Genomic DNA, 25,552 nt, shown 5'->3' with positions numbered 1-25,552 from the left:
CCTATAGCTTGCTGTAGATTTAATGAGCTTCTTTAGACAGAATATCAATGTTTTTGCATGGACTCATGCTGATATGGTCAGGATTAGCCCGAATATAATATGTCATGCACTCAACATCGACAGCACAGTCAAGCCAGTTCACCAGAAGAGAAGAGCCATGGAGCCAAAGTGCTATGCTACTCTTGAAGTTGAGGTGGATAAGCTCCTTTCAAACGGGTTCATTCGGGAAGCCCATTACTTAAGTTGGGTTGCCAATTCAGTTTTGGTGAAGAAACCCAAAGGCAAATGGCGAACTTGCATTGATTTCTTTGACCTCAACAAATCTTGTCTGAAAGACAGTTTTCTGTTGCCCAGGATCAATCAGCTCGTCGACGCCAGCTCTAGGCATGAGCTGTTGAACTTCATGGATGCCTACTCAGGGTATAATCAGATCCCGATGTATGAGCTTGACGAGGAGCATACCTCGTTCATCATAGATTGGGGCCTATACTATTATAAAGTCATGCCCTTCGGTTTGAAAAACGCTAGGGCAACCTACTAGTGTTTGGTTAACCTATGTTTTTCGAGCAGATCGAAAAATCGATGGAGGTCTATGTCAATGACATTCTGGTTAAGTCGTATGTCGCTTCAGATCATATAGCGCATCTCGCTAAGATGTTTGACGTACTCCGAAGATATAGAATGAAGCTTAATCCTCTAAAGTGTTCGTTTAGAGTATCCTCGGGGAAATTATTGGGGTATATGCTTAACCACCGGGGGATTGAGATCAACCCCAAAAAGATCCGAGCTCTCTTAGATATGACAAGTCCCACAAATCGAAAGCAAGTTCAGAGCTTGAATGGGAAGATAGCGGCTCTCAATCGCTTCATATCGAGAGCAACAAATCATTGCTTGCCATTCTTTAATATACCCAAGGCCAACAAGAAGTTTGAATGGACTCCGGAATGTGAGCGAGCCTTCCAAAGCATAAAAGAACATCTCGGAAAGCCGCCTCTTCTATCCAAGCCTCTTCCCAAGGAGATTTATTTATCTACCTGTCCATCTCCCAGTATGCAGTCAATACAGCTTTTTTTCGGGAAGAGGGCAGAGTTCAGTGGCCAGTATATTATACAAGCAAGTGACTTTTGGATGCTAAGACACGGTATCTAGAGATGAAACGATTAGCCTACGCCATGCTGATCGCTTCCAGAAAGCTACGATCTTATTTCTATGCCCATACCATCCATGTTTTGACCAACTACCCACTTAAACAAGTTCTTCAGAAGCTGGAGGCTTCGGGTAAGTTGCTTAAATAGACTATGGAATTAAGCCAGTTTGATCTGCATTACAAACTGAAGACAACAGTCAAAGGGCAGGCTATTACTAATTTTATTTCGGAGTTCTCTTATCAGCCATATCGAGAACTCGAACAGCCAGCCAACGAAGTTGTCTAGGAAACTGTTCGAAACTTACCAACTTGGAGCCTTTATGTTAATGGGTCTTCGAATAAAAGAAAAGTTAGAGCTGGTCTTATACTCCTTAGTCCCGAAGGGACTTGGATTCATGGAATCCTCAGGTCTAGATTCAAAGCTATGAATAATGAGGCCGAATATGAAACGCTACTTGCTGGTCTGTGACTAGCAAGAGAAATGGGGTTGGAAATAATCAACATCTGTAGCGACTCTTAGCTAGTTGTTAATCAGATCCTAGGAGAATATCAATCCAAAGAAGAGAATGTGATCAACTATCTAAGGAAAGCTAAGGTTGCGCTTGAGCCTTTCAAGCATTATATGATCAATCAAATTCTGAGAGACAGTAACTCTGTCGCAGATGCTTTGGCAAAAATAGCCTCCTCGCTAGACTCCGATGTCCCAAACAACATTCTAGTTTGGTATATCAAGGTTTCTAGCATCAACTAGCTTGAGCAAGCCGTAGCTACAACCGAATCTACTTCTTGGATGACTCTAATTATTTAGTATCTTCGGGATGGGACTCCGCCCAGTGATAAAACTGAGGCAAGAATCTTGCGAACTGGAGCTGCTCATTACACATTTATCAGGAATCAGCTGTACAAGCGAGGGTTTAGCACTCCCCTCCTCTGATGTGTAACCGATGATGAAGCAGACTACATCATGAGGGAGATACATGAAAGGTTCTGCGGTAATTATACTGCCGCACAATCTCTTGCCAATAAAATTGTCCGTCAGGGATATTATTGGCCTCTACTTCACGAGGATACCTTCAACTTTGTGAAGAAGTGTGATAAGTGCCAGAGGTTCGTGAATGTTCTGCGAGCTCCTTCCCACCAGCTAACGATAATGACCAGTCCCTGACCATTCTCTATGTGGAGAATTGATCTCATTAGGCCCATGCTGACCGGTAAAAGGGGCGTCAAGTATGTAGTAGTCGTAGTGGATTATTTCACTAAGTAGGTCGAAGTTGAGCCTTTAGCCACGATCACTACCAAGAAGCTCAAAGACTTTGTCTTCAAGAATACAGTGTGCCACTATGGGATTCCCCATACACTCATCTCTGATAATGGGACGCAGTTCGACAATGAGGAATTCAAGCAGTTTTGCGACGAGTTGGGGATTCATAAAAAGTTTGCCTCAATAGCAAGATCGCAAGCCAATGGTCAGGTTGAAGCTGTCAACAAGACTATTAAACACACATTGAAGGCCAAGCTTGGTGCATCCAAGGGCAATTAGGCCGATGATCTCCCGGAAGTCCTATGGGCATATAGGACAACTCCGAGAACCTCTACTTCAGAAACACCCTTCTTGCTAGCATATGGCTGTGAGGCGATGATTCTAGTGAAAGTAGGAATTTGTTCACTTCGGAGGGAACTTTTTAAAGAGGCAGACAATGAAACACTCTTGCGTGCAAGTTCAAACTTGGCTGAAAAACATAGCAACAAAGCTCGGTTAATGATAGCTTCCTATCAGCAGCGGGCAAAAAGATTTTGCGACTCCAAGGTCAGGAGAAGGGACTTTCAGGTTGGCGACCTGGTTCTAAAAGAAGTTTTTCTCGGTACAAAGGAATCGAGTGCCGGGGTATTGGGACCCAACTGGGAAGGTCCATACCGCATTGCAAAGGTAATACGACCTGGAACGTATCTCTTTGAAAAGCTTAACAGCTCTAAAGTACCACGAGCATGGAATGTTAAACATCTTCGTCACTATTATTAGTAATTTCGAACTTGCTTACAACTTTGATTATTTCTTTTTACTTGTAAAATTTTCCTTCTTATAAGTATTATGAATAAGATTGTTCCGCTTCTTCTCGAAGAAAAACTTGTGTCGTGATCTCAAGTCTTTTGTTAATAATCTTGTTCTTTATAACATTTTGCAAGTTCAAAGGTTAAACAAGTCATATTTATTTTGTGAAGTGCTTAAGTTATAAAAGTGCTATCACAAGTAACCAAGAGTTCCTTTTATATATTGAAAAAATATGTACAAGAGGCGACAAGGAGTTAATAAAGCTAAAAAGCTGGGAGAACTACAAGTACAAAAAAAAGTGTTCATCGGTCTTCATTTTCAGGCCCCCCGAGCGCGACCTCCCGATCTTTTGGATGATCGTCAGCCTCTGGATCATCCCTCTGATCTTCGGGAATGTTCTACTAATCATCTTTCGAAGGAGGTTCTTGTTCCTCTTGCTGCTCAACCTCTTCAGCCTGAAGCATGGAAACAAGTATGGACTAGTATTCGTCCGGAAGGTCGAAGATGTTCATCTCTGGGTTCCTTGGCCACAAGCTGTAATGACTTGTATTGCCCAGTGAGTAGTCGTCCTCTCGAGCTCGAGGTTTTGTTGCTTCATCTGCTCAGTCAATGAAGTGACTCGCCCCCTGAGACAGCTCAAGGTTTGCCTCTATCACCCTCTTCTGCTTCTTAGAGTTCTCCCACAGTTGAGCCCGATTCTCCTCTGTTGCCTTCGCACGATCGGTGCTCACCTTCAGCTTTTTCTTTCTCTCGCTCAGCTCCTTGGTGAGTCTTGCCACCGTTCGTTGGAGTTCTTTTTTATCCCCATCTCTTTTTTTGAGCTTGACCATATGAAAGTTAGTAGCCTAAAGTGTAGAATCTCTCTCTGCCAGGTACTGATCCGCTTGGATGTGAGCCACTTAAGCCTTCGCATCCATGGCCACGAGGTCCTACTTCAGCTTGGCATTCTTCTCATTCAACTCGTGGAGTTTGCCGGCAGAATCCATATTGATCTTCTGCTAGGCCACGATCAGGGCAAGTAGGGACTGCATGGGAAAAGAGACAAAAGTTAGTTTCCTTTTCTCAAAATCATAAGAAGCTAAGAAGGTTCTCAAAGGGAACAAGCTGTTTTACCTGACTGTCCAGCTGGAGCGTTGTAGCCACCAAGTCGGTAGGTCGGGAAGCCACGAACTCCTCAAAGGCCGAGGTAAGCTAGCATTCTAGCAGGGTGTACATTACTGGTTGTAAATGCTCCAGAAATTGCCCTGTCTAGCCCCAAGGGGGCAGGTACCTCTTCGACCCATTATTTGCTCACTCTCTTCTAGGTAGCTGTGGTCACTCCCGCTCCTTTGCATGAGCTCTCGTGGGCCGTCGAAGTGCTAGGGGGCCTATCGGTGGCACTCTCGAGCGAGTGATGGGGTAAGGCTGAGTTCTTTCTGATAGCACCCCAAAGCCCTTTGGCTCTGACTTTGTTTCCTTCTTGACGGTCAGTTTTTTCATTTTCTTGGTCTTCTAGCCCATGGTTTTTTGCTTCGTGGCACGAAAAGCCACGGGCCGAGGACCTACTTCACGTCGCTTCGTGGGTGGTCACCTTTCGGCACTGATCCATAACCCTCTTGTGGGGACGACACTAGGGGTCACTTCGACTGGCTCAGTAGAGTTGACTCGGGAGAATACAAACCCCCCAGCCTTTGTAGGTGGCTTCAGAACCCTTGGTGGCATGGTCGCTACATGCCATGAAAATGTGTTAGCAAAAAAGTCATCTTTGGTACAAGGATAAAAGTTCTTCTGGATACGAAGATACTTACGAGCTGGAGCTTCCAAAGATGCCTCGTGACTGAAGAATCCGTACTTTCGTAGGTTGGCAGTGGTCACGAGCAGTTTTGCGTCGCGATTCTGATTGAGTAAACGATTAAACACCTCGATATGACTGAAATCTGCAAAAGCTGACAACCTGGTCGTCTTGTTCTTTGCGAAAAAGAAAAATTCTATTAGTCTTAACTATCAAAAGAGAGTTAAAGGAAAGAATAGTCAGTTTGGAAAGCAAAAGGGAAAAACCTACTCAGCTTCCTAAATTTACAAGCGCCATCATATTCGAAGAAGAAATATTTGGTGTCATAAGCCCTAACGTTGTTGGGGTAACCAAATATCCCTCCTTCGATCATAGATCGCTTCGAGAGATAGAAGGACTGTCCTTGCTTTTCTTTAAGTAGTAAGCGTATGCAAGTTCCAACACTGTTAACTCACCAAGTTCGTGTTCGCTGCATGCGATATACATAGCGATCGCTATCATATAAACATTGGGCGTCAGGTGGAATGGCGCAACCTTGAAGTGGTCGAGGATCGATCTTATGAAGGGGTGAAAAGATATTGTCACCCCGCATTTGAAGATTGCCTCTGAGATCGCAGCCATTCCCTCTGGAGGGTCCTAATCGGTGTGCGACCTTTGCTGGTAGACGTCTATGTTAATCGCAAATTGGTCTACCGCCTTTTAAATCTCATCTACAGTGGTTGTTGATAGCACCGCCTGTGCGGAACCCATCGAGGTGCTCGGGGGCTGCGAGCTAGTTCCAACAGTTGCTCTCATCTCCGAAGTGTCTATTACTCCTAAAGTCTGAAAAGCTGCGACACGAAGAGGTGACTTAGTCTCCATACGCTGTGTTTTGTACGATGACTCGAAAGAGTAAGAAAAACCCTAATTTTCCTTCCTTAGCCCCTAAAAACCCTAAACGTCCTTAAGAACGATCTGTGCCCTAGGTTTCCGATTCTTAAGAGTGTTCCTTTTTTAACACTACGCAAGAATGTGCATCATGTAAAGTTTACTAGGCGTTCAAACCCACAATTGCTATAAAAGAACTAAGTTTTTAATAGGAATGAAAAAAGAAAAGGAAGAGTTTTCCTTACCTCTTGGTTGCTAGGATGAACGTTCTGTCATAGCGGCGAGTGCGTATCAACTGGAAGAAGGATGAACTAGTTTTTTGAGTGCAAAAAACTCTGTTTTTCTCTCTGAAGATTCGAGTTCTATGAAAATCATGAAATGGGCTTAGGGTTTTATAGGGAAAGAGGCGACGTTTGGTTTCTTTGCAAGCGATGTTTGGGCAGGACGCATTCCTAGCCGTTGGATACGACCACGTGTCGCCAATTCTCGCGAAGAGTGACCTTCACGCTTCGTGAAGATCAATCAATGTTTCCCTCCATTGGAGACACCCAACATCGGCATGGTTATCTTCACCGCATTAAATGCACCCTCATCTGCATTTAATGCTTTAAAAGAGAATGTCGTTTTAGTATGGCTTGTATTTAATGCTCATGGTTGACATTTATTGCGCAAAGACACGTTTGTCAGATAAATCTTACTTTATTGACCAAGCCAGCTGTCAAGCACAATAGACAACATCTGAAGAGGTCGTTCGAATGAAACACTCTTCTCCGTGTATTGAGGTCGAAGCAAAGTGACCTCCAATTTTCGGTAAAAGTATTCTAAGTGTTTTCAAGTCGAGAGTGATGGGCAAAGTTCGAAGCACGTTGGTATAGCACTGAGCAGGATCCGACCCCAAGTCGCTGAACCTTTAGGGGACGATCATCTCAAGTCACTTGTGAAGTTCGCCAAGCCCACATTGCGACCTCCATTCAGTTCGCTGGTCGAGTAAAATCTAAACTTCGTGTTATTTCAGCCATTCTCCACTTGCGGCTCGAGCAAGGGATTCTCGGGATAAGTCAAATCATAGTATAATCATAAAGTTCTCAAAGTTCAAGCCTTTAACCTTAAGAACTGGGGGGCTTCTATTATGCCTAAAAAATCAGGGCTGATGCAGGCTTTACGTCAGCGAGGACCAATTAGAGTTCAGGAAGGTATTGTGCCATCTAGGCATGTCACGTCATCTAAGGACAGAAGGAGTAAGGTTGTTATCAGCTTGGCAAGTAAAGGTCTGGCGAGTGAGTGGTTGGGAGTCACCCACCTATCCAAGCCTTGTGCGATTTAAGGATATCTTCTATGCAACCGACCAATGGGAAGTAGGGTAGGAATTGTACGGCACCTACCCGCTGGCAGACCCATAATTGTTGCCTAGAAACCTCTTACTATAAATAGAGAGCTCCCCTCTTATTTTTCAGGATTCTAATTATGATAAAACACTCTCTCTTCCTCTCTGTATTTCTGTTCTCTTTGATTGCTACATACAACTTGATTGTAATCTTTCATAAATAAAAAGACAGTGGACGTAGGATTCACTTTGAGTATCCGAACCACTTTTAAAATCATCTCCTTTTTATTTATTTCATTTTCTAGTTCACGTGTAATTTCTAAGTCCGCTTAGCACTTTGCACGTGCGAATAGTTGGTGTCAAAATCGACCATCAACATAGCATTCAAGAGCTACTGTGTGGTTGAGACACCACTTGGATAACAGAAAAAATGGCTTGTACAATTGTAAGTAAAATCAGAAAAATAGCAACAATTACCGAAAGGATAGAGCATGGAGTGTTGAAATAATTTTGTATCAGAGTTGCCCTCCATATGTTGTACCTTTTCTCACAGTAGTCTTCCAAATCTTCACAAAGACTAAGAAAATAAAATTTCTCATAATCCAAAATTGTCCCTTTTGAGAGTTTATTTAAAAGAGTTGATGCCCCTTTTTATCTGGCAACCAATTTTCAATAATCTTTTCTCGAACAAGCAATTCAACATCTTTCGGAGTATTGCAAAGATGATTGATGATAAAAACATAATCGTTAATATAATTATCCATGTAATGACGTTGTTCAAAAGCAATCAAATTCCGAAACAAAGATTCAGTTTCAAGCTGAAGTTTTAGTTGCGGAATTTCCAAAGTCCCCTTTGTGAATGTTATATCAAAGGACTCGTTGCTTTCGCTCTTTTTGAACTTCGCTCTAGCTTGGTTGAGTTGGATCACACTTGGTGCAGTTACAACTTTTTGTTAAAGTAAATGATATTTTGCTAGAAACTATTTTGCAAATTAGTTTGAATTGTTGGCTCCAGATTTGAGCTAAAAAAGGGGTTGTCTATCAAGTGCAGTTTTTGTCTAATTTGGAAATGTAATGGGTGATGTTTTAAGTGAAGACAGTCGGTGATTAAGGCCAGAATATCTCAATGCAATTTGTGTTAGTTAAGAGTAGTATAGACTGTATTATATTTAAAGATTATTCTCACTAAAAAGTCATTATAACAGTGATGCAGTATGTCCATATATCTCTCTGTTTTGTGAATGAAAACACAGTCTTTTGAAAAGTATTTTTTACACAGTCATTGTTTTAGCTCTCTCATGCACGAAAACCCTTCTTTCTCTTAGCTAATTGAACTCTGAAAAACCTACAATTGGTATCAGAGCCTCCTTGATCTTTTAAGACCAGAATACCACCGTAAGAGAAGCTTCCTCATGGCATCAAGTTCTGCTCCAGTTTTCAATGGTGATCAGTACCATGTTTGGGCTGTCAAGATGAAAACATACTTGAGAGGCCATGGTTTGTGGCAATATGTGGAGGAGGAGAAGCAAGTTCCCCAGCTAGGACCAAACCTGACGCTGAACCAGATGAGAATCCATGAAGAAGAGGCAGCCGAGGCTCCAAAAGCATTGTTTTGTATGCACTAAGCCGTAACATATCAAGTCTTCTCTAGGATCTTGGCTTGTGAGATGACAGGCTATTCACAAGTGTACGAAATCGTGCAAGTAATAAAGCTCGAGTAAACGAGTGTCGAATCCCAAGAGAACTACCTACCAAGTACCAAACTAATCTATTTTATTGCTATTTGATTAAACTAAATTTTAAGAATGAATTTCAAGAAAAAGTAAACAAACTAAAAACCAAATAAATGCAGAATTTTAGAAACACTTTGATATAAAGATCAATATGACTAAACCTAGGGCACAGATTTCACATCAATTTAATCCTATGCATTGACAATTATTGTTAACCTAATTAAGCATATTCTAAAGACCAAACTCCCTAATATTCCACTAACTTTCTCTCGAACAATTAGCAAATTAACCCTTAAGCAACAACCCAAAATATCTCTAAGTTGAATTTAGAAGCTAAGAGATCATTAAGTTCTATGGAATTTACCAGAGCCTCACAGATCGCGGTAACCTATCTTTAGCGTTCGCTCAATCTATGGTTTTATTACCTTAGACAAATCAGGTTTCATCTCTCGATCTCAACCCAACCCATGATATCATTCAACTCTCGGATCCTTAAGAATTGAAAGCATTATGCACAATAATAAAACTTAGAATTAAATGCTTAATAAGAATTAACAACAAATTAAATCAACACATATTCATAAATTGGGCTACATCTTTAGCCCTAGAAAAGAGATTTAGTTCATAATTACAGTAATAAAAAAAACCATTGTATTAAAAAACATAAGTTCAAGAAAGAAAAATAGAAAAACTTCTCTAATTTGTGATCGAGAATCGCAAGAATTCCGATCTCCAAAGTAGTAGCCGTCCTTTCTCCTCCTTCCAATCTCCTTTTAACTTCTTAAAGACCCTCTTTTATCTCCCTAGGGTTCTGATCGTGCTTAGGAAAAAGATTAGAAAACTTCGCCCATTCAGGTTCGGATTAGGGTAATGAATTAACACACACCCGTGACCCATCACCGCGGCGGTAATAATGGTCGCTGCGGTGATCGTTCTTTCTGTCCAAGGCATCCGTAATCTTCAGAATTTGGTAAAGTCATCAACACAAATATTTTATCTCTTTGAATAAGATTTCCAACACCACCAGAATCATCAAATTCCGATTACCACAGCTCAAGTTATGATCAAAACATCGAAGCATGCTCATCTTGAAGGATTTCCAGATTTTACGGTGTAATTTCGACGCATCACAACTTTCTCGTTTCAACTCCGATTCTTGCACCGTTTGTTCCTACTCGTCACGAATTCCATCAACATCATTCTTTTTCCTTCAAATATCGGTTTGAACCTGAAAATACTCAAAATACACCCGTGATCCCGTAAAAGGTATTTATGAAAGAATTAATTCAAATTCCACACTTTAAACACATTTTTCCATAAATTAGCAATTAAATCACTAAAAAAATATAAACATTCAAGCTCTTATCATGAGACCCCTAAATAAGCTTGGGACACCCTCAAGGAGGAGTTTGGAGGGAGTAGTCAGACACACAATATGCAAGTTCTAAACTTGAGAAGAGAATTTGAAGCACTCAAGATGCAGGAGGCTGAATCTGTCAAGGAATATGTGGACAGACTTATGGCTGTGGTGAATAAAATTAAACTATTACGGGAAGAACTAACCAACTAGAGGGTAGTGAAGAAGGTCCTGGTCAGCTTACCTGAAAGGTTTGAGGCAAAAATTTAGTCCCTAGAAGACTCTAAAGATCTGTCCCAAATCAGCTTGGCTGAGCTGGTTCATTCACTTCAAGCCTAGGAACAAAGAGGGCAACTAAGGCTAGAAGACTCAACTGAGGCAGCCATGTTTGCAAGTCAGAAAGGAAGAGTACATGGAAGGGAAGACAAGAAATATGGTGGTGAGAAGAAGGGAAAAGAGAAGAGCAACAATCAAGGAGGAAAACGTGGTGGACTAAGACCATATCCTCCATGTTTGCACTGCAAAAAGAAGAACCATCCAGAATATAAGTGTTGGTTCAGACCTGGCATACAATGCAGGTCATGCAAACAGTTTGGACACATAGAAAAAGTGTGTAAAAACAAAGGGAATCAATAGGAGCAGCAGGCTGCAGTGGTAGAGGTCCAGCAACCAAGTCCAGAAACTGAATAGCTTTTCAAGGCCTCATGCACAAACCAGAAGATGTGTGATGATGTATGGCTGATTGACAGTGGTTGTACAAACCATATGACCCCAAATCTGTCAAGCTTTGTGAGTATAGATAAGCTTTTCCATTCCAAAGTCAAGATTGGCAATAGAGAATTTGTGGAAGTCAAGGGAAGAGGTAATGTTATTGTCCCAACTCCATCAGGTACTAAATGTATTTCAAATGTCCTTTATGTACCTGAAATTAATTAAAGTTTGCTGAGTATGGGTCAAATGCTAGAAAAGAACTACTCTTTGCATTTTCAAAACATGTCTTGCATTGTAGTAGATAATTTAGGCAATGAGTTGATGAATGTGAGAATGCTAGGGAAAAGTTTTCCAATTGAATGGAAAAACTCAGCTTCACAAGCCTTGTCTGCCAAACTTGTTGAAACTGAAATTTGGCACAAAAGACTTGGACATTTTCATTACACAGGTCTTAAGAAAATGAGGAGGAGAGACCTTGTTCAAAGCATGCCCGAAATTGAGGAGAAAGAAGGGGTATGTTAAGTCTGCCAAATGGGGAAATTCAGTAGACAACTATTTCTAGCAAATCAAGCCTGGAGAGCTGCTGAAAAGCTTCAACTTATACACACAGATATGTGTGGTCCCATGCAGGTGCCTTCTCTAAATGGCAGCAGGTATTTTCTTCTGTTTATAGATGATTTCACTAGGTTGTTCTGGGTTTACTTTCTGAAACAAAAAGGAGAGGTGGCTGCAATGTTTATGAAGTTTAAGCAAATGGTGGAGAAAGAAACTGGTTTGAGTTTGAAGACCATCCGGAGTGATAATGGTTCAGAGTATACCTCAAATCAGTTGCAAGAACTTTGTCTAGGATCCAAAATAAAGCACCAGTTAAGCACTCCTTACACACCACAGCAAAATGGTGTGAGTGAAAGAAAAAATAGAACTATAATGGAGATGGCAAGGTGTATGCTGTTTGAGAAAAAAAAACTTCCTAAATTTTTTTGGCAGAAGCTGTAAATACAGCAGTCTACTTACTCAACAGGCTGCCAACTAAAGCTCTTGACAAAAAAACACCATTTGAGGCTTGGTATGGAGTAAAGGCAAGCATCAACCACCTCAAAGTTTTTGGAAGCATCTGTTATGCTCATATTCCAACCAACAAGAGGAGTAAGCTGGATGAGAAAGCTGAAACTGGAATTTTTGTTGGATACAGCAGCTTGTCCAAAGCATATAGGATTTACAATCCTAAGACCAAGAAATTCCTGGTTAACCGAGACGTGAAATAGATGAAGAAGGGTTGTGGCACTGGGACAGAAACGAATTTGAGATGAAAAAGATGCTGGAGCAAGGAGGAGACTTAACAAATAGTCAGGATGTTTCAAATTTTAGTTTTGATTCTGAAGCAGATTCTCCAGTTAGGGGAACTAGAACTTTGGCAGAAATTTATGAGAGATATAACTTGGTTTTGATGGAACCAACTGGTTATGCTGAAGCAGCCAAAGTTAAGGAGTGAAGGCCATCAATGGAAGAAGAACTTGACATGATTGAGAAGAATGCAACCTGGGACCTGGTAAATGGACCTGCTGGAAGAAAAATCATGTAGGTGAAGTGGATTTATAAGAAGAAACTGAATCCAGATGGTTCAGTTAACATATAGAAAGCAAGGCTTGTAGTGAAGGGTTATGCACAGCAGTTTGGGGTGGATTTCTCTGACACTTTTGCACCAGTTACAAGGCATGACACCATCAGAATTCTACTTGCAATTGTAGCCCATTTCAAGTGGAAAATTTTCCAAATGGATGTGAAGTCTACCTTCCTAAATGGGTGGCTTAATAAAGAGGTATTTGTGGAGCAACCTGAAGGGTATAAGGTTGAAGGGCAAAAGGATGAAGTGTGTCTCTTTAGGAAGGCTCTTTATGGCCTAAAACAAGCCCCTAGGGCCTGGTACGGCAGAACTAATAAATTCTTGATAAGTTTGGGATTTGAAAGAAGTCCAAATGAGCACACCCTATATGTTAGAGAGATTGATGATGAAAGAATATTTGTATCCTTGTATGTTGATGATCTCCTGGTGACTGGAACCAATTCTACATGGCTGTAGGATTTCAAAAATGAGTTGCACAAGGAATTTGAGATGACGGAATTAGGTGAGATAAGTTTCTTTTTGGGAATGGAAGTGTGGCAATCTCCTAATGTCATATTTATCTCCCAAAAGAAGTATGCTAATGAACTTCTCAAAAAAATTTCAATAGAGAATTGCAAACCTGTTAACACACCTCTGATGCAATATCTAAAGCTGTGCAAAAATGATGGAGCTACTAAGGTTGCAGAAACTAAGTATAGAAGCATAGTTGGGTGCTTGTTGTACTTGATTGCAACAAGGTCAGACATTATGTATGCAGCAAGCTTACTCTCTAGGTTCATGAATGAACCAAGTGAGTTGCATTTGCAAGCAGCTAAAAGAGTCCTCAAGTATATTAGAGGATGTCCAGACCTGGGAATTTGGTTCAAGGAAGCTGAAAATCTTAGCTTATATGGTTTCACCGACAGTGATTGGGGTGGCTCCTTGGATGATATGAAAAGTACCTCTGGATATGTTTTTTTCTTGAATGCAGGTGCCATAAACTAGAATTCAAAAAAGCAAGAAGTTGTAGCACAATTAACTGCAGAAGATGAGTGTGTTGCTGCTGTTGTTGCAGTCAACCAATTGGTTTGGTTGAGAAAAATTCTAAAGGACTTAAGGCTTGAACAGACTCAAGGTAATGTGTTGTATTGTGACAACCGATCGGCAATTGCTATGTCCAAGAATCCAATTCTCCATGGTCGCACAAAGCACATCAGAATCAAATATCATGTAGTAAGAGAGGCAGAGCAAAATGGTAAGGTAAAGCTGATTCATTGCAAGGGAGAAGAGCAAGTGGCTAATATAATGACCAAATCCTGTGACTGATCCAAGTTTGAAGAATTAAGATTCAAATTTGGAGTTTCCAGCAAAAATATCAAGGAGGAGTGTTAAAGTAAATGATATTTTGCTGGAAACTATTTTGCAAATTAGTTTGAATTGTTGGCACTAGATTTGAGCTAAAAAAGGGGTTGTCTATCAAGTGCAGTTTTTGTCTAATTTGGAAATGTAATGTGTGATGTTTTAGGTGAAGACAGCCGATGATTAAGGCCAGAATATCTCACTGCAATTTGTGTTAGTTAAGAGTAGTTTAGACTGTATTATATTTAAAGATTATTCTTACTGAAAAGTTGTTGTAATAGTGATGCAGTATGTCCATATATCTCTCTGTTTTGTGAATGAAAACACAGTCTTTTGAAAAGTATTTTTTACACTCTCATTGTTTTAGCTCTCTCATGCACGAAAACCCTTCTTTCTCTTAGCTAATTGAACTCTGAAAAACCTACACTTTTTATCCGGCAACCAATTTTCAATAATCTTTTCTTGAACAAGCAGTTCAACATCCTTCGAAGTATTGCAAAGATGATTGATGATAAAAACATAATTGTTAATATAATTATCCACGTAATGATGTTGTTCAAAAGCAATCAAATTCCGAAACAAAGATTCAGTTTCAAGATGAAGTTTTAGCTGTGGAATTTCCAAATTCCCCTTTGTGAATGTTATATCAAATGACTCGTTGCTTTCGCTCTTTTTGAACTTCGCTCCAGCTTGGTTGAGTTGGATCACACTTGGTGCAGTTACAACTTTTCTTTTCTTTGGACGTGGAGCCGATTTAACTAATGGTGGATGACAAGTTCTTATAAAGTCAGTGAAATGTTTCACTTCCACGTTATTGTTCTCGAACTTCTTTAATTTGCCATTTACTGCTTCTAAACTCTTGAAAAATTCGTATGTAAGCTCGATGATTGGTTTCCAATTCTTCACTAATTCAGAGATAGTCTCCAGGTTAAAAATATCCTGAAGAATGAAAAATGGAATCTGATTCTCAAGCAACCATATTTCGTACCATATATCTTGTATAAAAAATGGCTTTTCAAATATATGGTCTTCTTGGTTTTGTAAATCTCGGAACTGAGACCTCAATAACACTTCAATGATGAACATTGCATCCACCAAGATCATTTCCACAAATTCCTCACGATCAAATTCTATTTCTTCAGCATAACAGCTACGCAATTGTTGTTCCTTTTCTGTGATTAAGTTGAGCAGATCCTCCAATTTTGCACCAGTCCGTTCAAGGAACTCTTTCAGGTACCTCTGTTTTTCTTTTTCCATCGATTTTAAGTGTTGTTTCCCATGGTGAAGAGGGTCGATGGAGACTACTTGAGGTGCATAAGCTTTTTCATTTTCTTGGCATAGACGCTGTGGAACTCTATAGATATAACAGTTTGAGGAACGGGGCAATGGTGGCAGCTCCTCTAACTTTGCTTTCAAAGATTTTCGTGGCTTTAGTCTTGCATCAATATTGGTTTCTTTCGCCTGGTTTCTTTCGCCTAGTTCCTTCCCTTAATGAGCATGGTATAGTGTTTAGGCATCTTGTCCACACACTCATCAACAAAATGAGAGAGTTAAGAGAAAACATAGGCAATTAGTTGAATAGGGACTCACCTTACTTGCTCAAGCTGACATGCCTCTCAAATATTGGTGGTTTGCTTTCCATACTGCTGCTTACTTAACAAACAAATTACCTTCTCCTATTCTGTCCCATCAATCCCCTTTTCAGGTTTTATTTCACAAACCTCCAAATTACTCTATTATTAAAGTCTTTGGCTAGGCAGTGTCTCCATTCTTGAGACCATATAGTCTGCATAAATTTAATTTTCATACTGCTCAGTGCACATTTGTTGGTTTTAGTTTACATCATAAAGGGTATCAATGTCTAGATTCTAATGGTAAGTTGTATGTCTGTCAAAGTGCTAAGTTTAATGAATCTACCTTTCCTTTTTTAAGCACATTGTCACCTTCTACAGCTTATTCTTCTCAGTCTGCCTAACCTCCTACAATCTTGATAGATTCTGATCAAACACTTAATGTTTGGCACATTCCTTGCTCTGCTTCAGTCAACTCACAATGTAATTCTCATTCTTCTCAATGTCAATCCTTTCCTTGTTCTTCAGCATCTGATCAGATGCCTTTCCAAAATTCCAAGAATCCTTCTCTGTCTTTATCTTCACATGATCAGGATCATTTAGTAGTGTCATCTTCATCTAGACACAACATTGCTAGACTTTCTCCTCTATCCACTGCACAATCGTATGACACTGTCCCTCTTATGTTGGACATATCTGTTGATTCCCCCTCACCTTATCCTTCAAACATACATCCAATGATTACACGAGCTAAAGCCAAGGTTCATAATTCTGTTTTGGTCACTCCATCTACCCTTAACACCATTGAACCAGCAACCACATTAGAAGCTCTCACACATCCATCCTGGAAGCTGTTATGCAAGCTGAGTTTGATGCTTTGCTTTCTAACCAAACTTGGCATTTGGTTCCTATTACTCCAGATATGCATCTAGTAGGTTGTAAATGGGTTTTTAAAGTGAAACACAATTCAGATAGCTCAATTCAGAGGTTTAAGGCCCGATTGGTGGCCAAAGGTTTTCAACAAATCCCTAGCATAGATTACATGGAAACCTTTAGCCTTGTAGTGAAATCTCCCACCATTAGAGCTATCATAAGCTTAGTAGTTCAATTTGATAGGGATATCCAACAAGTGGATGTGAATAATGCCTTTTTAAATGGTGAGTTAACTAAAACAGTGCATACGATTCAACCTAAAGGTTTTGTGAGTGATCAATATCCTCATCATGTGTGCAAGTTAAACAAAGCTCTCTATGGCCTTAAACAAGCCCCTAGAGCCTGGTTCGATAAGCTAAAAAAGGCATTCTTGAGTTGGGGTTTTGTTAATTCCATTGTAGATTCTAGTTTGTTTATCTACTTTGATAAAGGAAACTGTTGACAAGTTACATCAACAGTTTGCTCTCAAAATCCTAGGTTCATTAAAGTACTTTTTGGGATTTGAAGTCACTCGAGATGAAGTAGGTCTCCACATGAATTAGGCCAAATATGCAAAAGGTTTGCTTGTCAAAACTAGAATGATGGACTCTAAATCCTGTCCCACACCAATGTCTGTTGGGACAAAGTTGACCTTTGAAGATAGTAAGGTACATGATAATCTAGCAATGTATAGGAGCACAATTGGTGCTCTTCAATATCTAACTCTGACCAGGCTTGACATAGCTTACTCTGTGAATAAGCTAAGTCAGTTTTTTAGGGCCCCTACTCGACTACATTGGCGGGCTTGTAAGAGGCTCCTAAGGTATATCAAAGGTACTGTGAATTATGGCCTTCAGTTTAGCAAAATCAATATATTTAAAATGGAATGTTACACTAATGTTGATTGGAACAGTAGTCTTTAGGACAGGAGGTCAACAAGTGGTTGTTGCTTGTTTCTTGGACCAAATCTACTTCAATGGAGCTTTAGAAAGGAAAAAGTTGTCTCTCTGTCATCCACTGAAGCAGAATATAGAGCACTTGCTCAGGGCTCAACTGAGTTGGCTTGATTTAGAAGTCTGTTTTTTGAAATTGGGTTAAACTTGTCTGAAATTCCAATCATCTGGTGTGATAATCAGAGTGCAGGTTCTCTTGCATCCAACCCTATTTTTCACTCCATAACTAAACATATTGAGCTGGATGCTCATTATGTAAGAAAGTAAGTAGCTGCTAATAAACTGAAGATTCAATATGTTCCTACTGAACACCAAAAGGCTGACATTTTTACCAAAGCACTGTCAGTGACCAGGTTTGAACGTCTAAGAGGTAAACTTATGGTGCAAGCTCCTGGTGATGGTAAGTTCATTTGACGGTGTTGAATGTTCGTATCTAATGTTACTGAAGTTTAGCTCAGCTTTGAAGTCCTGCTCAGGTGTGAAGTTTAGCTCAGGTTTGCTACTGCTGTTATTCAGGTCTGAAGCTCTAGGTGGTGATTTGAAGTCCTGCTTAGATGTGAAGTTTAGCTCAAATTTGAAGTCTTGCTCAGGTGTGAAGTTTAGCTCAGGGTTGCTACTGCTAGTGTTCAGGTCTGAAGCTTCTAAAAGTTTAATCTTCCCGTAATATTAAGTTTTCAAATACATAAGTAATCTGTATGGAGATCCATTTGGCGATATTGTCTGGAGTTGCTGAGGTTGGTTTGTCATAGAAAACAGAGTCTGTATGGAGGTCCATTTTACGGGAGGATGTTAGTAAGGTAGTCAAAGTGATGGATGTCCACTTTAAGGGAGGATGTTAGTAAGACTGATAGTTGACCAACCTTTGACTATACAGTCAATTATTCCAGCTCAGTTAGTTACTCCCAACTTGACTTCAGCTTTTTGTATAAGTAAGAAGCACTTTACATTCTGTCAGTTAGTGAAAATAATAAAATACACCTGAAATTTTGTTTCTAGATTTTTCTCGTTCTCTCTCTCTCTTACTCTCATCCTCTGTTCTAATTTCAGCTCAAAGCTTTACACTCTTTATTCTTCTTTCTCTTCTTTATATCTTTTCTTTTCTCCCTCTACCCGGTGTGTCTTTCTCCTTTTCTCCAAACTGAAAGATTGAAGAAGAATAAATTAATTTGATTGCATTATTCTGAATTTCAAATTCCTTTACGCTAGTGCATTTATAGGCTAAATGCATCAATATCCTCTTCTAATCTGATTTTTCCTTAACGCAAAAGGTTTACAAATTTTTTTTTTCCTTAGGCAAAAGGTTTACACTAGTGCATTTTTTTTTTCCCTTAGAATGAGTATTTGACTTGTAAAAAAAACAAAAAAAGATTTAACTGGCAAAAATGAAAAAAACTTGATTCAAGTATCAGTAAAATTACAAAACAAATTTAACAGTGCTACGATAAAATAAACAAAAACTAAAACAGGATAACAAAAAAATAAAAAGGGTATTGATGACGAGTCAAGAATCAGCAGTTGTTTGATTGAGACTCCACTTGGATAACAGAAAACACGGCTTGTAAAACTGTGAGCAAAATCAGGAAAATGGCACCAATGACCGAAATGCTAGCCCATGGAGTGTTAAAATAATTCTGTTTCAGATTCGCCCTCCACATGTTGCACCTTGTCTCACGATACTCTTTCAAATCTTTACAAAGCTTTGAAAAATAGAAGTTATGGGGATTGAGAGTAGTCCCTCTTGAAAGGTTATTTATAAGAGTTGATACTCCCTCTTTATCCGGCAGCCAATTCTCAATAATTTGCTTCTGGACAAGTAGTTCCACATCCTTGGGCGTATTCACAAGGTGATGAATGATAAAAACATAATCATTTATATAATTATCAGGGCAATGCCGTTGTTCAAACGCAATCATATTTCGAAACAACGATTCAGTTTCAAGCTGTAGCTTAAGTTGTGGAATTTTCAATGTACCTTTTTCGAATTTTATGTCGAATGACTCCTTGCTTTCGCTCAATTCGAACCTGACTCCAGCTTGATGAAGTTGTGTCACGCTTGGCGCAGTTATAACCTTCTTTTCTCCCGGCGGGTCCGATGGCAGATAAGATGGCAGATGACAAATTCTTAGAAAATCAGTGAAATGTTTCACTTCTTTCTTACAATCAATCAACTTCTGTAATTTTCCGTTTACTGCCTCTAAATCCTCGAAGAATTTGTAAGTAAGATAGATGACTGTTGGATAATCATTCTCAACTGGGATCTTTTCAGCAACTTCGTTTAGGTTAAGAAATTCATCTAGAATAAAGAATGGAAGTTGATTCTCAAGCAACCACATGTCGTACCAAATGTCCTGTAGCAAATATGGTTGCTTAAAAATATGATCTTGTTTCTCATTTCGAAGTGTAGGGTAGGTGTTCCTTAACAAGACTTCGATGATGAAGATGGAGTCCACCAGGATAATTTCAACAAATTTTTGGCGATCCATTCGGATTGCTTCAGAATAACAGCTTCGTATTTTGTCTTCTGTATCGACTGTAATTAAGTTAGCAAGCTCCCCCAAGTTTATATTCGTTCGCGCGAGAAACTCTTTCAGGTATCTCTGTTTTTCTTCTTCCATAAATTTTAAGTGTTCTTTGCCATGGTGAAAAGGGCCAATGGAGACTACCTGAGGCGTGTAAGCTCTTTCATTTATGTGACGTAAACGCTCCGGAACTCTGTAGATGCAACAACTCGAGGGGGAGGTGAAGGGTATCAGCTCGAATAACTTATTGTCTAGATCTGTTAGTGTCAGCACCATTTCTTTTTCTTTCCGGACCAGAATTCTCACAAGATGATTTTGTATCTAAGTTAAAAAAGAGGAGAGTTACTAAAAAAATGTACAATAACAGAAGAGATTTTGACTATAAATATCATATAATTGAGACCATAATATTACTTACAAAATTCTAAATGGAAGACATATATAGTAAAACAAAATTCAATATTCTGTAGTTTATAATTTACGAGGTATATTTTCTGTAACGTAAAGCTTAACCTGGACACATCATTATACAATTATATTCTGAAACTAGTACTTCATAGCATATATAATTATATCGATCAAGAATTTTAAGATCATGATTCATGAACAACATAATAACAGTTTATAGCAGACTTAATAAGCTTTACATTTTTTTTTACATGTTATTATGGGATTTCGAAATTTTAACGTCTTCTCAATTTTAGTTATCTATATCTGGGTAATTAATTAAAAGCTGGTTAATTTTCCTGAAGTACTTTGTTTCCCAACAATAAACTCAATTCTTAATAACACAGATACACAAAGTACAAAATTGTTTGACAAATGAGGGAAATGAAAGTGTATACTTACATGTAAATACTCTAGTTCATCTGATTGAATTTGTCAGGATTGAAGAAAGCTCATGAGATCAACTCCACCCTTATGGTTTGCACCTGTCTCGGTATCGAAAATCGAAGTGTTTTCGAACTCTTATAGAATCACCAAGAACCTCTTCTCGGAAGTATGTGTGTTTTTTTCTCTGGCATCAAGCCATCGTGAAGTAGTTAATTTTGATCTTAAATAGAACTTCTATTGTTTATATTCCTTCCCACCACAGATGATATAGGTACCATCCTTATATTCAATTTTCTAGGTTCTCTTCAACCAATTACTTGCGATTAACACCTTCTTAATTACAAAAATAATTCTATAATCAGTAAATTTGTTTAAGTAAAAAGATTACAAAGACTACCAGAATATACATTTCTTGTAGAGAGAACAACACGCTATGATATTCTTGAACCCCATCTTAAGCAAAGGAAGCACCAAAAAGCTTCAATGTTAGCTATTAGAGAAGAAAAAATAAAAAGGATATAATATAAAAACATTTCTAAGCTTTGTCCTTATCTCATAAGAAACAAACAAATACTTTAGTTTATTCCCAACCAAAGGGAAAGTAAATAATTTTATATACGCAAGTAGCACAAAAAGCATATAAAATTCTTAAATGTTGTCTTAAGCCATTAGCAAACTGATAAAAGCTTGAGCCATTGGATACCTTTTCTGTATTTGAAAACTTAGAAAATTCATTGACACCCCTAATTTATATGTCAGCTATTGAAAGTCCAATTGATATGTGAATGTTAGATAGACGTCCAACTGAGTCAACTTTAAGTCTTGAACATTATAAGAATTTGGTTTTTAAGTATTAAAAATTATTTTTTATTTAAAAGAGAGAGAGAGAGAGAGAGAGAGAGAGAGAGAGAGAGAGAGAGAATGAGGTTATTTACACCAGAAAATCTACTATCAACACCAATTTATTAAGTAGACCAATCAGTAAAATTGTAAAACTTAGAGTTTTCATAATTTCAACACAAAATCAGTATATTAACTGAAAGGATTCTAGTAGTTTCAAGAGAAAGAAAGAAAAATACAGATAATTAACAGAAAGTCGAAGAAAATTGAGTTGAGAAACAGAGTGAATTTCTTTTCATTCATTAACTAACTGTTACAAAGAGACAGACTCCATATAAACATACTGTTACTTTAAAAATCTGGAAAAAGTTATCTTTCTCATATTCTCTCTTTTACTGTCTATTACAATATATTTATATCACTATTAGTATGTACAAAGACCAAACTACCCCCTCAGACTAAGTATATAAACGCATACACGCTAACACTCCCCCTCAAGCTAGAGCTTAAATACTTGTCATGCCTAGCTTGCCAAAAATAGCATTAACCCGAGTAGAGCCTAAGGACTTTGTGAGAATATCAGCTAGTTGATCACAAGTACACACATGTTCTATGTGAATAATTTTCTACAATAGCTTCTCGCGTATGAAATGACAATCCATCTCTATGTGTTTAGTGCGTTCGTGAAATACGGGATTAGCGGCAATATGAATTGTTGCTTGATTGTCACACCACAATCGTGGTGGCTTTGTCAAATGGAAACCCAACTCCAGGAGAAAAGATCATAACCATATCAACTCTATGGTAGCCAAACCATAGCTCGATACTCTACCTCTACACTAGACCGTGGAATCACATTCTAATTCTTACTCTTCAAAGAAACCATATTTCCACCAACAAAAACATAATAACCTAATTTAGACTTTCTATCAAATTGACACCCATCCCAATCTGCATCAGAAAAGCTCTCAATATTCATATGGTCATAATCACGATACAAAACACCCTTACCAGGAGTTTGCTTCAAGTATCTTAAAACGCATATGGTTGTAGCCCAATGGGTAGTTTGTGGAGCTGACAGATGCTAGCTAAGCACACTCACAGTATAAGCAATATCAGGTCTAGTGATAACCAAATAATTTAACTTTCTAACCAATCTACGGTACCTGTCAGGCTCTTGCAAGTCCTGCCCATCTTGTGGAGCTAACTTAACATTAGTATCTATCGGAGTGTCACTTGGTCGAGCATTAACCATACTAGTATCCCATAACAAGTAAAGACCATATTTTCTTTGGGATAAGAAGATGTCATGTTTGCATCGTGCAATCTCAATCCCAAGAAAGTATCGCAAACTACCCAAGTCCTTTGTCTAAAACTGTTTATGAAGAAACGTTTTCAAAGCAACATTTCCATTATAGTCATCCCCTAAATAACTATATCATCAACATAAATAATAAGCAATATGCGACCTGAGGCAGAATGCTAAAAAAAGACAGAATGATCATAATTGCATCTCTGAAGTCCAAACTAGTGAACAACATCACTAAAGCGCCTAAACCAAGCACGAGGGGATTGTTTCAAGCCATACAGGGACTTCCTCAACTGACATACCTTACCTCTCTCCTCTTGTGCAACAAACCCAGGTGGTTGCTCCATATATATCTCCTTGAGAGATCACCATGAAGGAATGCATTTTTCACGTCGAGTTGATATAAAGGCCAATGATGGGTGGCCACTAAAGAAATGAACAAACGGATAGAAGTCATCTTTGCCATAGGAGAGAAAGTATCACCGTAATCCACACCATATATCTGAGCATACCCTTTAGCAACCAAACAAGCTTTCAGTCTAGCCAAGGAGCCATTAGGAATTACTTTTACAGTATAAACCCACTTACACCCAATCGCATGTTTTCCCTCAGGCAAGCAAACAAGATCCTAAGTGCGATTTTGTTCAAGAGCCAACATCTCATCTTTCATTGTACTACGCCACCTAGAGTCATTCACGGCCTCACAGACAAACTTGGGGATAGAGACAGCGTCAAGAGTCAAGATAAGACTACGCAAGGGAGAGGATAAACCTGCATAAGATAACAAATATTTGGGATTGGAGCGAGAGGTCTGAGTACCTTTTCGTACGGCAATGGATAAGTCAAGGTCAAAGACTGGTGGAGCGGATAGAGGTGGGTCAGAAGAGGGATCCGTAGACGAGGAGGTCGATATAGTAGGGGTAGCACTGGATGGCACATCTATGATAGAAGAAATGGGGGTAGAGGACAATGGAGTGGAAGACGGAACAGTGATATTGTAAATGAGAAGATTATCATCACCGTCAGGAGAAAGAGAGGACCCAGGAAATTATCCGTCAAAGGGGACAGACTCAACAAAAGAGACATCTAAAGACACAAGCAAACGCCCCAAGGTAGGAGAAAAACACCGATAACCCTTTTGTGAGCGAGAATAACTAGTAAAAATGCACTTGAGGGATTCGGCATCAAGTTTGGTGATGTCGGGACAAATGTCACGGACAAAGCACACACTCCCAAATATTTTTGGTGAGACTAGAAAGAGCAGCACAAAAGGAAATAGAATAGCATGGGGAATCTCCCCCTGAAGTACAATAAATGGCATACAATTAATCAAATAACAAGTAGTTTTGACCGCTTCCCCCAAAAAAACTTTAGGAACTTTCCTATGAAACAAAAGAGCACGGGCGACCTCCATAAGATGCCTATTTTTACTTCAGTTGCCCCATTTTGTTGCGGAGTGTCTGGACACAAGGATTGATGAATAATGTCGTGTTGTGCCGTAAAAGAAGAAAAAGGAGCAAAGAAATACTCACGTCCATTGTCACTACGTAATACGCGAATAGGAACAGAAAATTGAGTGTGCATTTCAACACAGAAAGTGGTAAAAGAGGAATATAACTCGAAACGATTTTTCATTAAATAAACCCATGTCATTTTTGTATAATCGTCAACAAAGATAACAAAATAACAAAACCCTAACATAGCAATAACAGGACACAGACCCCAAACATCATAATGAACTAAATGAAAATGAGTAAAAGCTCATTTTGCGGACTCTAGGGGGTCAGACACACGGTGATGTTTGATAAACTGACAAGACTCACAGACTAACTTGGATACAGACGCAAGACTAGGACACATTTTCTTAAGGTTAGAAAGAGAAGGATGCCTAAGCCTACAGTGAAGATCAAGGGCTGTAAAGGAGACACCAGAAAAAGCCGAAGGTGATGATGGGAGAGCGTCCAGCACATAAAGACCATCTACTACACAACCGCTAACAATCGTCCTCCTTGCAATAAGATCCTGAAAAAGACAATGATCAGGAAAAAATGAGACACTGCAATGAAGATGCTTAGTAATTTTACTAACTAAAAAAAGGTTAAATTGAGAATTAGGAATATATAAAACAGAATTTAAAGGTAGAGAGGGTATGGGGAATGCAGAACCATCTCCCTGTACCACCATGGATGAACCATTTGTCATGGTCACCGATGGCAATGTCAAAGAAGGGGTAAAATCCGAAAGAATACCTATAGTACCAACCATATGGTAAAAAGCACCACAATTGATTAACCAAGTTTGAGGGGAGGCCAAAAAACAAGCAGCGGATGTACCTTTATGCACTAGAGTAGCAGCGGAAGGTTCAAAGGGAAGAGTATACTGACTAGCTGCCTAAAACTGTGTGTACCGAGCAGACTCTTCATTAGACATTGGAGTTATTCTATGGTTAGGTGTCTGATTAGAAGCAATAGCAGTGACAAGCCTCTTCGGACAATCCCACTTCATATGTCCAAGTCCTTTATAATAGTGACAAATAATGGCATCTCCAGACCGTCCACCAAAACATCCTCCACGTCCACCATGGCACCCCCCATATCGTCCACGATCACGTCCACCATGGCGCCCCCCATACCGTCCACCATCACGTCCACCATGTCAATGTCCAGCCCACGGAGCTCTAAGGAGAGCTACC

The 25,552-nt window shown here is 39.2% G+C and overlaps 2 protein-coding genes across 3 annotated transcripts; both read right to left on the bottom strand.

Moving 5' to 3' along the window:
• Window positions 1-14,294: 14,294 nt before the first annotated feature.
• On the bottom strand, window positions 14,295-16,105 carry LOC116142416 (UPF0481 protein At3g47200-like). The gene is made up of 2 exons (XM_031427832.1): window positions 15,974-16,105; window positions 14,295-15,404 (listed from the first exon to the last, which is right to left on the bottom strand). Exons 1-2 carry the CDS (start codon window positions 16,103-16,105, stop codon window positions 14,295-14,297), a joined length of 1,242 nt encoding a protein of 413 aa, XP_031283692.1.
• Window positions 16,106-18,798: 2,693 nt separating this feature from the next.
• On the bottom strand, window positions 18,799-20,179 carry LOC116142450 (UPF0481 protein At3g47200-like). Of its 2 annotated transcripts, XM_031427873.1 has the most exons (2): window positions 19,331-20,179; window positions 19,039-19,184 (listed from the first exon to the last, which is right to left on the bottom strand). In XM_031427873.1, the coding sequence occupies exons 1-2, from the start codon at window positions 20,151-20,153 to the stop codon at window positions 19,150-19,152; spliced, it is 858 nt and encodes a 285-aa protein (XP_031283733.1). In that variant the 5' UTR covers window positions 20,154-20,179; the 3' UTR covers window positions 19,039-19,149. The 2 variants fall into 2 exon arrangements, with proteins under 2 accessions (XP_031283732.1, XP_031283733.1); XM_031427872.1 differs by having other exon boundaries at window positions 18,799-20,179.
• Between the last annotated feature and the right edge of the window lie 5,373 nt (window positions 20,180-25,552).

Source organism: Pistacia vera, unplaced genomic scaffold (genome assembly GCF_008641045.1).
Source record: "Pistacia vera cultivar Batoury unplaced genomic scaffold, PisVer_v2 Contig408, whole genome shotgun sequence".
NCBI classification, from domain to species: Eukaryota; Viridiplantae; Streptophyta; class Magnoliopsida; order Sapindales; family Anacardiaceae; genus Pistacia; species Pistacia vera.
This window is presented reverse-complemented; position numbering and strand designations above follow the sequence as displayed.